Consider the following 12,551-nt stretch of genomic DNA (forward strand, 5'->3'; position numbering starts at 1 on the left):
TTCCTGAGAAATGTGCAGTATTTTGAGGAAGGTGACCTTACTGGTAAAAATTTACTACATTCTACTTCCTGAACATTCACTGGTTTTGGTTTTCTGTTTCTGTTTTCTTTCTCTCCAGCTTCAGTGTTCACATCAGTAAATTTGTCTTGGCCTTTTATTAGCTATGGGGAAAAAAATCCAGTAGTCAGTTGTTGCCAGGGGCCTCCAGACCTGCTGCCGTCAGTGACAGACACCCTTGCACAGTGAGATCTAACATGCATCTGTGAGGAACATGAAAGCATTCTTTTGGAGCGTCCATGAAGATTTTTCAAGGACAGGAGGATAAGATATTTCTCAGTGTTAGGTGATGTCTATACTGATGTTTTTCCCTTCCTGCAGTGAGTTGCTTCTTAGGATGCAGCATGCAGTCAGCTTGCTAAGCCACTAGAATGTGCAAAGCAAAGTGGTAGCACTGTCACCAGGGTGTGCAGTGGTTAGGAGTGATCAGTAGTTTTCAGTTAATTTTCAGACAGTGTTATTAAAGAGTGCAGATTGTTAAACCAAAGACATTCAAGTGATGGATGTGTATCCATTCTGCCAGCCAGCTTGAGCTTCTGGTGTGGCTGAATGTTAAACTGAGGCCCACTTTGTACATGCAGAAAACACGTTGTCTGTTGAAAAAATTCAGTGTCTTCCACATTCCTCAGATAACAATCAGTGAATAATCCTTTGTTATTTGTATATTTGCTTTCCAGTTATTTTTTATTCTGGTTTGAAAACTAATCCTGCTCAGGATTTCCCAGTTGCACTGTTAGAAGTGTGAATTCTGTTCCTGTTGCTTTTGGAGGTAAAATGGCAAGTGCAGCAAAATGAGGTGATGGTTCTCAATGAGCAGTTTTATGTAGTAGCATTATATATTTTACCTAATAATACATTCTTTCTTCAAACTGAAAGCCAAACCCCATATCTTTCCCTGCATGTTAAATTTTCCATTTACTGTACACTGCTTATCAGATTCTTGTGTCTTTCTAGGGAGAAGTGCTCCAAATAGCCCCAAACAAGTGTTGCCCTGAATGTGCCTCGCAAACTGAAGGATATTGCCAGCATGAAGGACAGATCCACAGCGTGAGTACTCTACCGTGGTCTTTGATAGGGATTATCCTTTCCAGTTCTTAGCTCTCCAATTGTTTCATAGCAGTGTAGGATGCTTTTCTGGTGTGAGGAGGAAGGATGGTTTGTTGGAGCTCTATTCTGTTACGATCAGATAATATAATGGAATTTTGGTCTGCAAAGTTTGCAAAATTAGAATGTGTCACTGCAGTACCCAGATATGAGTACAGACTAGGGAGCAGCCCTGTAGAGAAAGACTTGTTGAGTCTCAATGGACAAAAAGCTGGACATAATCCAGCAGTGTGCTTTTGCAGCCTGGAAGGCCAACAATATCCTCGGCTGCATGAAAAGAGGGGTGCCTCATTGCGGCCTTCCAGTACTTGAAGGGAGCTTTCAAGCAAGAGGGCAACTTAAATTTTTACACAATCTGATAGTGACAGGAGATGGGGGAATGGCTTTAAATTATATGAGGAAAGATATAGGTTAGCTGTTATGCAGAATTTCTTTACTCAGAAGGTGATGAGGTGCAGGAACAGATTGCCCAGAGAGGCTGTGGATGCCCCGTCCCTGGAGGCATTCAAGGCCAGGTTGGATGAGATCCTGGGTAGCCTGACCTAGTGGTTAGCAGTCCTGCCCATGGCAAGGGGGTTGGAGCTAGGTGATCTTCGAGGTCCCCTCCAACCTAAGCTATTCTCTGATTCTGTAAATATCATGTCCTGATCGGCTTAAACAGAGGAAGTTTCCTTTCCCACTTACTCATTCACTTTGCTGTTTCTATGAATGACTGAAACAATATAGTAATGTTAGGAGAAGCAAAACACATTGAAATTGGCTTATTAGCTTCCCTGAAAGGCTTTCTATCAGCAGCCATGTATGCAGATAGAGATTGATTGCTATCATGCAGCTTGCGTTTCATAATTCTGAATTACTCAAGAATCAGGTTGCTGCATGTGGTTTCACCTAGGGGATCTGAAAGGCCAAAACAGTAAGAATAAATGTCTACAAATAAGAAAAAAAGATTTATGGATAATAGTGAACCATGTTGAACAATAGGTATGCAAAAGAAAAATGGCTTAACAGAGAACCCAGATAGTACATCTGGTCTCCTACAGGTTTTTCTGTTTGACAAGAGGCAGTTCAGGTCCAAATGTAGAAATAAGAAATATGCTGCAATTTCTTGCATATATTTAAAATTATATTTTTGAGTATCTGGAGTCCAGATACTTTTGTAACATTTTCAGCATCATGGGACACAACCAGTGTAGATTTGTTGCAAGCTGGACTGAGACTGGAGTTGGAGGTCTAGCCCATCTATCATTTTGTGTTATTTCTTTGTACTTGTGATTTGGCTGATGCTATGTTGTATTACATTGTATTTCTTGTTGCAGTTGGTGCATTTTGCTCTCCTGCGCTCTTGCTGCAGCATTTACATGTGGTTCTTTGTGAGTCTGTCCCTTTGTATGTAAGTCAGGAGAACAAGTATGCCTGCCCATGGGGACTGCAGGCATACCTCTGCATATGCTGTATGTTGTGCCCAAGTTCCAGTGTGAGGTAAACATCAACAAAATGTCTTTTGGCAGTACGAAGTCTCCTCCTGATGGCTAGCACAGATTGGCCTGAAGGAGGAACTTTTTTTTTCTGTCATTAAGCCAGCATAGCACTTTATGACTTCTTTCTGTAAGTATCTAGCTAACAACAGTGGCCCTAGCGGTGGCTACGTTGGAGAAAATGTTCCCTGTATCTGACGAGCTTTTTTTCTCCCTGCCTAATAAATTACTTCATGTTTTGTAAAAATAAACGTTTTCTGTTTGTTGAAGAACATTGTAGCACACCAACATGTTTCTTCTCAGGCTCAGTGTTGCCTCATGCAGCCTTAGGACGGAGATATTTGTTGCTGCATTAATGAATAGCAAAGATAGTGAGATTTTACTCATAGTGAAGAGCTTAGGTATGTGGGGCACAGGGTGTTCATTGTTGTCAGTTGTGTGTTGGGGCCCCTGTTGAGTATTTTTCTGAAGAGGGCATATCCACCCTATAGAAACTGTAGTGGAGAGATTTATCCATTAGACTGGGTCTTTGGCAGGGATTTACTGCTAAATGTCTCTGCATGAGGAAGGAAAAACTAAGATAATCCACAGGTTTGCTTCTTCACCAATTTTAACCTATTTTTTGCCTTGATAGCACAGCCAGAAGTAAGAGCTACAGTATATAAAGCTTGACTGGGCTGACAGAATAGCAAAGTTAAATACTAGTATGGAGGGCTTGAAAGAGAAAAGATGCATATACAGATCTCACTGGCAGCTGGATTCATGCATGTATTTTCTTTGCCTTCTTCTGTGTTCTGCCCTGCAGCATGGCACGCAGTGGGCCAGCTCTGGATGTGTCCTGTGCTCCTGCACCCATGGGAAGGTGAGCTGCACCCCCATAGCCTGCCCAGTCCTCACTTGTGGAAGGGGTGAGCTGCCATACACTGCCCAGGGAGCCTGTTGTCCCACGTGTGTGGGCCTTGGTGGTGAGTATTGTGTGTGAACAGGCTACACTCTTGTCTCCAGTGATCCAAGTAGTATCTCCTGGCTGGAAATATCCTTCTAGTTGCAAATTTAGAAAGCTTTTCTTTTTGTGTTCAGTTCCATTGGAAAGACACCGGGGTCAGATGTTTTGCTTTATTCTCTTAATTCACAAATTGAAAGCCCTTGAAAACTGTTGAAATTGTTACTGTTATTTCTTGGTTTGACAAAAGAGAAGTTTGGGTTCCAAGGTGCATAAAGTTTATTTTTTAATTATGGGTAAAGGAAAGGGAAAAGAACAAACAAAAAAATGCTGTCATTTTATTATTTCTTAGAACCCTGCTACTTTGATGGCCATTTGTTCCGGGATGGTGAGGACTGGAGCCTTGGTCAGTGCTCCAAATGTGTCTGCAGGGATGGCGTGACTCAGTGCTTCACAGCTTCCTGCGAGGCTGTTCTGTGCGAACAGGTCAGGACTCAGCAGCCTTCTGGGGATGTTATTCATGACTGTCTTCTTTCTCTTGTCAAGATCTATTTCTCATGCAAACATACAAGTTAGCAGGGGGATCTGGGTGATTTGAAAGGAGTATTTATATGTGGAAGGATGGATGAGTCTTTCAGTGTAAACATGCTCTCTTCCTCTATAGGTTATTTTCCCACCAATTTATTCATGTCATGTATATCCTGGCTGATTGAGCACAAGTATGCTCCAAAGAAATGGTGATTTTGGTTTTATACCAAAAAATGATATAGAATCGATCAGAAAATATCTTTATTTCTTTGGGGGAATGAATGAAAGCACAAGATTTTAATGAGAGTTATCTTCATAAGCCTAAGTATTTGGCTGGCAGGTTTTGCTTACCATATTTATTTTTCTCAAGAAACCTAGAAATACGGAAATGTCAGTCAAATTTCACAAGTCAGATGCTGATAAAATTCCCCTTAGGTGTAAGATGGAACAGAAGCCTTGGAGCTCTTTTCTTACATCTACTTAGAAATGAATAAAACAAGGAAGATGATTTAACCAAGCTCAAGCAGTGACTCAGTGTTTTAGCCCAAGTGGAACATTTCTGTCTCTGAGGTCTATGTTGTGGACAACTGATGAGTTCTTAGCACTTCAGTGGTGATGAAACCAGTTTACACATTGCAGAATTATATGCAGTGTTAACATGCTGGTTAGTAAGGACAGATATGCACAACACTGTATACTATATACAAGTGACTTGGTTATTTTTTTGAGCTCTGCTTATTGTATTGCATACTGGAAGTGCTTCAGAGCATGCTGACACTCTCTGGATTTCTTTTCCTTGGGACTACTGTACCAGTTTTCTTGGGCACTGCAGTGTACTTCTTTACCACAGTATGCAATGCTAAGAACATCTTCGAAATACAGGAACTGGTTCTCCAGGAGTGTCTTTTTCTGACCCTGACTTTGTTTTATAAGGTCTGCCTATCTTTTATCTACTGATGCTCTCAAATGTTGAATCAGACTCCCTAGAAATGTTTGCTTCAGCTGAGCATACCTCCCTTGTAGCACTGAGAAGAACAAAAGCAGTAGTCATAAACCTTCCTTCCTAATAACGCTTACATTTCTGTTAGTGGACCAGATGTGTTGTTGGTTGTTCTTTTTCTGATTGAAGGAAAAAGCACCTGTTTCTCTGCATGCTAATTGTTTTTTCCTGAGGTACTCAGTTGCTATTAGTTGACGTAAGTATTGTGCATTAAAACAAATTTATGCGTGCTTTACATCTTCCCTACCCACCACAGACAGACCAATGTTAACCTGCTGACTGATTGCACTAATGTTTTATCAGCTATTTATTAGAACTTAATTAGTGGAAACAGAAATGACTGTGTTCTGGCTGTGATGTATCTGGAATAATGAGCTGTGAGCATCCACATAAATGCAGTAGGAAGACAATTCTGGTGGTGCCCCACTTATTTCCAACCCAGGTGCCCTGGAAGGAGTGTTTGCAGGATGGGCAGGGATTTTGTTCTGCTCTCAATCATACCTAACATTTTCCTGCATGTTCCTTTATCCCTTTCTGCCTTCTTTACTCCCCATCAAATGCAAATAAATAACTTCTCCCAACAGTTGGTATGATTATTAAACACTCATTTTCCATCATTCTGATAGAAGCTGTACCTTTCCCTTAGTGCTGAGTGAGAATAACATAAAAAATGCTTGTTGCACGTGGAAGGGCACCTGAGCAAGTCCCTCCATAGCAGAAAAGGATCTGAGAGGCAGGGAGGGTCCTAACTTTTTAGGGACGTGCTTTCTATGTGTATGCATCCTCTGAATGTACAAATTCCTCAAATCTGCCCACCTCACTTCTTGCTTCCAGTGCAAAATGAGCGTCTGGCAGATTGAGCTCACTCTGTGTACTTGTCTGCAGGGAGCTTTGCTGCTAGTTATCTCTGCCCAGTACGCCACAAGAAGGCCCAAACAGAAGGTCTTAATTATGCTGTCCCAACAAAGTCCATGATGAATGAGCCCTTTTAACTCTGCTGGGAAACCAGCAGTTGCAAGCTTTCATATGAAGTTGTCTACTTTTTCTTTGAAAGTTAGTGATGTGATTAAAACAAGAGGTGAGATAATAGTTCTCTGCATTTCTATGCTATTTCCAGTTTAGTCATCCTGATGTGGCTGAAGGGAGGTGCTGGTGAACAGCACTGTACCCATACCAAATCATTGCATGTATGCGAAATTGTAGCAGGGGAACTAGTTTTGGACTGGTGGAATCGTAGCATGAAGGAATTGTTACACTGATGCAAAATACCAACTTATTTCAACATGATGTAAATAAAGAATGAAAAAGTTTAAATTGGAATACTCTAGTTTTAAGTGTAATATTAAGCATAATTGATTCTATAATTTTATGCCTGTACAGACAGCTGTACTGAATGGATTTAGCAAGTACAATGCAAACTCCTGTGTACAACACTCCTGAGATGACAAGTATTCAAAGCCAATCCCTCCATCTCATGCTTTAGTGTGTTTTTTATATAACTTTCTATATATATGTATGTATTTCTGTGTACCTGGGTATATGCGTCTGTACTTCTATTGTGTATGAATGTATCATTATCTGTATACCTACCTACATGTCTGGATCTCAGTTGCCATCTAAAGAACCCCAGAAAATGGGAAGAAGGAAACATTTGTTGAACTCATACTGCGAAGATGGGCTGCAGACTTCAGAGCCAAAACCAAGCCTTGAGTGACTGTGTCTTATCACACAGATATTAAATGCCTGGAATTCCAGATAGTGATGCTGAATTCCATGTTAACTTATCATATGCTTATTTTATGTGTTTGCTGCTTTCTATTTAGGATGAAGTTTTGGTTATGTCTCCTGGAAAATGCTGTCCAGAATGTGTTCCAAAGTCCTGCTTAGTGTCAGGAAAGGTGTACCAGGTAAGCTCTGATGAGCTACACCAAGTGCCAGCTCTTCACATGTTCTGGCACATACCTTTTTTCCTTCCCCCTTGTGTCTGACTTTCTGCCAGCTCTAATAGCATAGTGTAACTATTTCTCTCCTCCTGGACAGCCAGAAGAGTTGAAAGAAATTAGGGCTAGATAAGAATTTGCTGACAAGCAGCAAGGAAGTTTGTGTGGTGAAGCAGATTAGACACTTATCTTTTCATGCTTTTTTGGAGGAGGAAAGTAGCACTAGTGAAGGTCAAAGTATTTGTAGCATGTGTGATTTTCTGCTAAGAACTATTTTTTTTTGCTAATAATGGTAGTGACATTGGTGAGGCCTACACTAGCTTGTAATTAATAAGAAGTACGCACCACCACGTCATTTAGACCTCATGTATCTTCTGCGTGTTTCCTGATGGTTTAGAGATAACATTTCTTAAGAAAAGTTTGACATTGGGTACAGATGTACAGAAAAAGTTGTACTCGATAGATTGCATAGATTTCTGGAATGAAATTTGTTATGTACGAAGAACATTTAACAGTTGTCTGCATCTCTCCTATTCTTTTTGAACAGCACGGTGAACAGTGGAAAAAAAATGCCTGCATTGAATGTGCATGTCATAGAGGAATGGTCAGATGTCTGAGAGAAACCTGTGACTCTGTTATTTGTCAGAAGGTAGTTGAAAATCATTCAGTTCTGCTACCTTGTCTTTGTCATTTTGCACATGTGCTTTCGGTTCCAATGAACATGGCTAAGAGTTTCCTCAGAGTGGTTTTTGATGCTTTGTAGGGGGAGAACAAAGTGCAGCGTTCTGGGAAGTGCTGTGAGGAGTGTGTGTCTTCCAAGGAAAACTGCTTGTATGATGGCACTGTCAGGTACCACGGTGAGATGTGGAATATCACTCGCTGTGACTTCTGTGTGTGTGATGAAGGCCAAGTGACTTGTCACAAAGCAGAGTGTGCCAAAGTGGAATGTGCCAAGGTAAGAAAGGTTATCTTCTTTGAAAATGCACCAATTAAGTCCCGTGATTGTTTTACTCCCTTTTTTCCCCTCCCAAAGCTGACGTTTTGAGACAAAAAAGCTGCCCTTCTTTTGGAGCTTCTTTTGTGCATTTAGCTTGAAAACGCTTCACGGAAAGGAAGAGTTAGCTCAGGATTTTCTATGCAAGGGTTGACTGCTCACGAGGTTTGTGTTGTGAAGCAAGGTAGACTGAGTCAGTGGCTCATTTAACTCGGGTTATCTCCTGCCCTGCTGTTTGCCCGCTGATGTTAGAGATATCTAATTTCATTGACAACTGGCTTTACCTGGAGCTTAATGTGCAGAGATATGCACAGGGCAGAGATAGTTAACAGTTAAAGAAATCATAAGACAACCCAAGCTGGAAGGAATTGACAAGGATCATTGAATCCAACTCCTGGCTTCACAATTCTGCATGCTACAGTGGCTTTCAGTAACGTGGGTGAGCATCAAAGGCAGTATTCTGTTTTTCTCCATTTTCTTCATGCCATTCTGGGCATGGAAGTGAAGCCGATGTTTTATTCCCAAGCTTACTGTAAATACACTGACAGATTATGTTGTAGTTGCTCTGTAATGGATAGGGAAAATGCATTAGATAGATTTAAATGTTTCTTATACACACACTCTTGTGCAAAGACACACATTTTGGATTGCCTTTTTGTAGTGCAGTAAGACTTCTACCTCGGTTCTCACTGTGTCTGTTTTAATCAGTGGGTTGGGACCTGGTTTATACCAGTTACTCTACAGTGTCGGTGAAGTAAAAGGAAGGAACTGTAGGCATCTGAGTTTTCTCTCCATAACAGGGCTTTCCTGGTGACTGCCCGCATGCTGAGTTTTGAGTAGTATGTTTGTGTTGTGCCTGAAGTCTGCATACTGTGCATAATGGGATCACCAGATTAGACTGTTTAGATGTTCAAAAAAGTTAGAGCTTGCACACGAGGTCCCAGATGATGCATCATGCAGAGAGGATGTATCTAGGAATAGATGTGTATGTTCATCTGAGATGAACAAAAACCAAAAACAAATAACAAAAATACACCGACCCAAACTCTTGTCAGTGGTGTAGTGGTGATGATTATCACGTAACCTTAAACTGCACGGAGTGATTTTTCTGGATGGAAAGTTGTGATTGTCATAAAGTCTTGAGCACTTGGCATCTGTTTTATACAGCTTCCTGCATGCTTTTGGCTGTAAATTGGATCATTTACACTAACGATGATGGCATGCTGTCATGGCTCAGTAGGGAAAATTATTTAATATTCATGCTCGTATCTTGGGCTCTGACAAAGAATCCATTATGCAGAAAAACCAGGGATATTTTACAGGATGATGACACATAAGGTTAAAAATGAGAGGTTCAAAAGTGTGAACATTATCACTCATGCAGCTCTTTTTCAAACTTAGGTTCTCAAAAGTAACCATCCAGCTCAAAGCCTGAGCTTCTCAAAGTGATACAAATTGTCAGAGTATGAGCTGCCGCAGTTTCAAATTGAATGAAATGTAATTGTTAGGGGGACAGAGAGGAAGACAGCGTCCTTTGTTGCAGACAAGAGTTTTGTTCCGTCTTGATATATTTGCACAAGGATTTATTATCTTACGTAGTTTCTCTTAGGGTAGTTTCCTCAAGCTAGGTATAGTCACATACGTTTACATAGGTAGTACAAGGTACGTATGAATTAACTGCAATAAAATATTTACTCAAAAAGCAAATAAAATATATTCTTTTCCTTTTTCCTTTTTTTTTTTTTTTTTTTTTTTTTCAAAGTTAGAAACCTGCGTTAACAAATCTGTTGTGAAGCGAGGAACATTTGGATTCCCTTCATTAAGGCACTATTAATTTTCTTGTCACATCATCCTGTTTAAAGTGTGATGCCACAGATATGAACTGCAAATCCTAGACAGCTCAACATAGTATCGTAGTATTATGTGAGGGTAGAGTGGAGGCTTAGCTGTTAAACCTTTTCAAAGAAAACTTGCACAGTACTGCCATATGAAAGTGTCTGCAGGGATTCTGACCTAATCTTGAGAAAGCAGTTTTTAGAAGGATACTGGTAAGCTAGGGATACAAGTTATGTGGCAGGCTGGAATAGTTTTGGATGTAGAAATGGATGCACTCAACCAAAACCACTGAAACTCAGCATCACCTGCTAGAGCACTTTCCAGCAGCCTGATATTGAGCAATCTGGTGACAGTGCTCAGGTGTGTGTCTGAAGAATATCTCCCATAGCCACTCTCTTTTCTGAGTCTTGGCAGAGCAGTGTGCTTATGGGTTCTTTTTGGAGGGATAGGGTAGTCATGTTCCTTAACTAGTTGTTCTCAGTTTTCCTCTATAGTTCGTGCTTATGTGTATGCGTGGGGATGTAGGTAGGGATGAGGATGGGGGAATTTACAGTCCATAGTAATGACATGAGGTTCAGCATTGCCAACAGCAATTTGAAGTGATGATTTAAATAGCAAAAATGTATATAATCAGCAGAGAGAGATTTTAGTTGTGTGTCGTCCTGAAAGACCAAAAATTGCTCATTCTCTTCTCTTGCCCCTTCTCAGAAATGCCTGAGAGCTACCGGAGTGTGGCTGGGATTAGCTGTTGGCACTGGAAAATAACTGACTGGTGACATTACTGCCCCATCTGTGTGTAAAGTAGGTCACTTACAGATATTGGTGGCAAGGTGAAAAATGTCTTGAAGTGACTGTGCTGGAATGCATGCCTGGCTGGTGTAAATCAGCAGAGCTGTTAAACTTTGGTGCCAAGTTGAATTTTGTGAGCCAGCTGAAGAAACAAGCGACATGCTGAGAGGGAAACCAACAACAGCTGTGGGATTTCTTTGGGTATATGAGCTCCCTGCAAACACTTAATGAACACTTAATGAATGTAATTTAGTCATTCATTTGTAACTTTTTTTATTGTAGTGGTTTTGTAGACTTATGTCTGTTTTGTGACTGGTATATATCACCTTCCCTGTATTTACAGTGCCTGAGAATCTGGTCTAGAGAAACAACTCATATCAGGAAATAGAAGCTGTTTCTTTCTAATTCCTTAAGGCAGAGTCTTCCTTTTTCCAGAACGATCAGCTTCCACTTAGGTGCAAGAAGTTCTGACCAATCAGGGCACGTCATTTCCTACTCCCACTGATAAATTATTATCTCCAAACCAGAGTTGTTGGTTGTGTAAGTGAAACCTGTGGAGTCCTACAGTTGTAATGGAGACCAGCATTTTAACCATTTGTCATAAATAAAGCACGTACTTTGAATCTACACTGGACAAAAAAGCAGAGCATTTGAAATGAAGTTACCTTTATTTGAATGCTTATGCATGCAGATCTTGACAGTGGTCCAGTAAAGTCCTGGAGAAGGACAGTAAAAAATGGTATTCCTGTTCTCTATATCTGCACTGGATTACACTTGGGTGTTCTTTCTGAGCAAGATTTAGGGATAGTCTTATCACTGAATTCCCTAGCCTTTTCTGAGGTTTGCTCTGTAACTGCAATATTCATTAAGCACATTCTTCAGACTGTACTTCTAGAGATGAAATAGGATGCAGGGAAGATAACATGAAACAAGATACTGAAGATTGCATTCCAGAGCAAGAGCTGCTCTGCCTCTGCATTCCACAGTATTTTTGGTATTGCTGATTCCATTTGAATTGCTGCAAGCTTTCTCTTCACAGGGTGAAGAATTAATTCACTTAGATGGGAAGTGCTGTCCTGAATGTATTTCAAGTAATACTTATTGTGTTTACAAAGAACATACCAAAGCTGTAAGTATCATGATACTTCGGAGCAATAATAGAGAATTCTGCTTGTGAAGGTTTGGAGAAGTGACTCTCCCAAGTTTTAAGAAGGGTATTATTTGCAGTGGAGCAGAAAAATAATCTGTTAATACTATCTGCAGATTGCTTTTAAAATGTTTGGAATCTGTAAAATTTACCTTGTTTATATTATATGCATCTATTACAGGGATTCACCTTGCTTTCCTTTCTGCGGTATAATCAATCATTTCCCATTACTCTTTAATCTCTGTACTCATTGGTTTCCTGCGCATCTCATGGAGGCAAAGATACCTTACTTTTGACCTATTTGGTAGAGGCTGTCTAGCAGAGGCAATGCATTATGTTCTGCCTGTATCATTTATTCCAATGTTCTCTATGACATGAGTCCATTATTTACTAATACTTTCAAGGAACTTTCATTCTGGAATTATATTGAAGGAAAGGTGATTATAGAAGGAAATTATAAAGAAGGGAGGTGATTGTCTCCCTCTGCTCAGTTCTTGTGAGGCCCCATCTGGAGTACTGTGTCCAGGCCAGGGGCCCCCAGCACAGGAAGGACATGGAGCTCTTGGAACAGCTCCAGAGGAGGGCCACTAAGATGATCAAAGGGCTGGAGCACCTCTCTTATAATGAAAGATTGATGGAACTGGGCTTGTTTAGCTTGGAGAAGAGAGGACTCCAGGGAGACCTCATTGTGGCCTTCCAGTACTTGAAGGGAGTATATAAACAGGAGGGGGATGGCTG

General features: G+C 40.6%; 1 protein-coding gene across 4 annotated transcripts in view; it reads left to right on the forward strand.

Annotated features, from left to right (window-relative positions):
- Positions 1–12,551, forward strand: part of FRAS1 (Fraser extracellular matrix complex subunit 1) — a 157,887-nt gene that overhangs the window by 51,989 nt on the left and 93,347 nt on the right. For all 4 annotated transcript variants that reach the window (XR_011903541.1, XM_072336480.1, XM_072336481.1 and 1 more), the window contains exons 4-10: positions 1,012–1,104; positions 3,442–3,601; positions 3,932–4,065; positions 6,931–7,014; positions 7,595–7,696; positions 7,811–8,002; positions 11,706–11,795. Coding sequence is in view for 3 of the 4 variants with exons in the window: in XM_072336480.1 (XP_072192581.1) it covers positions 1,012–1,104; positions 3,442–3,601; positions 3,932–4,065; positions 6,931–7,014; positions 7,595–7,696; positions 7,811–8,002; positions 11,706–11,795 (855 nt within the window). In the remaining variant the exon portion in view is untranslated. The remainder of the gene's footprint in view (positions 1–1,011; positions 1,105–3,441; positions 3,602–3,931; positions 4,066–6,930; positions 7,015–7,594; positions 7,697–7,810; positions 8,003–11,705; positions 11,796–12,551) is intronic.

Source organism: Excalfactoria chinensis, chromosome 4 (assembly GCF_039878825.1).
Source record: "Excalfactoria chinensis isolate bCotChi1 chromosome 4, bCotChi1.hap2, whole genome shotgun sequence".
Classification (NCBI taxonomy): domain Eukaryota; kingdom Metazoa; phylum Chordata; class Aves; order Galliformes; family Phasianidae; genus Excalfactoria; species Excalfactoria chinensis.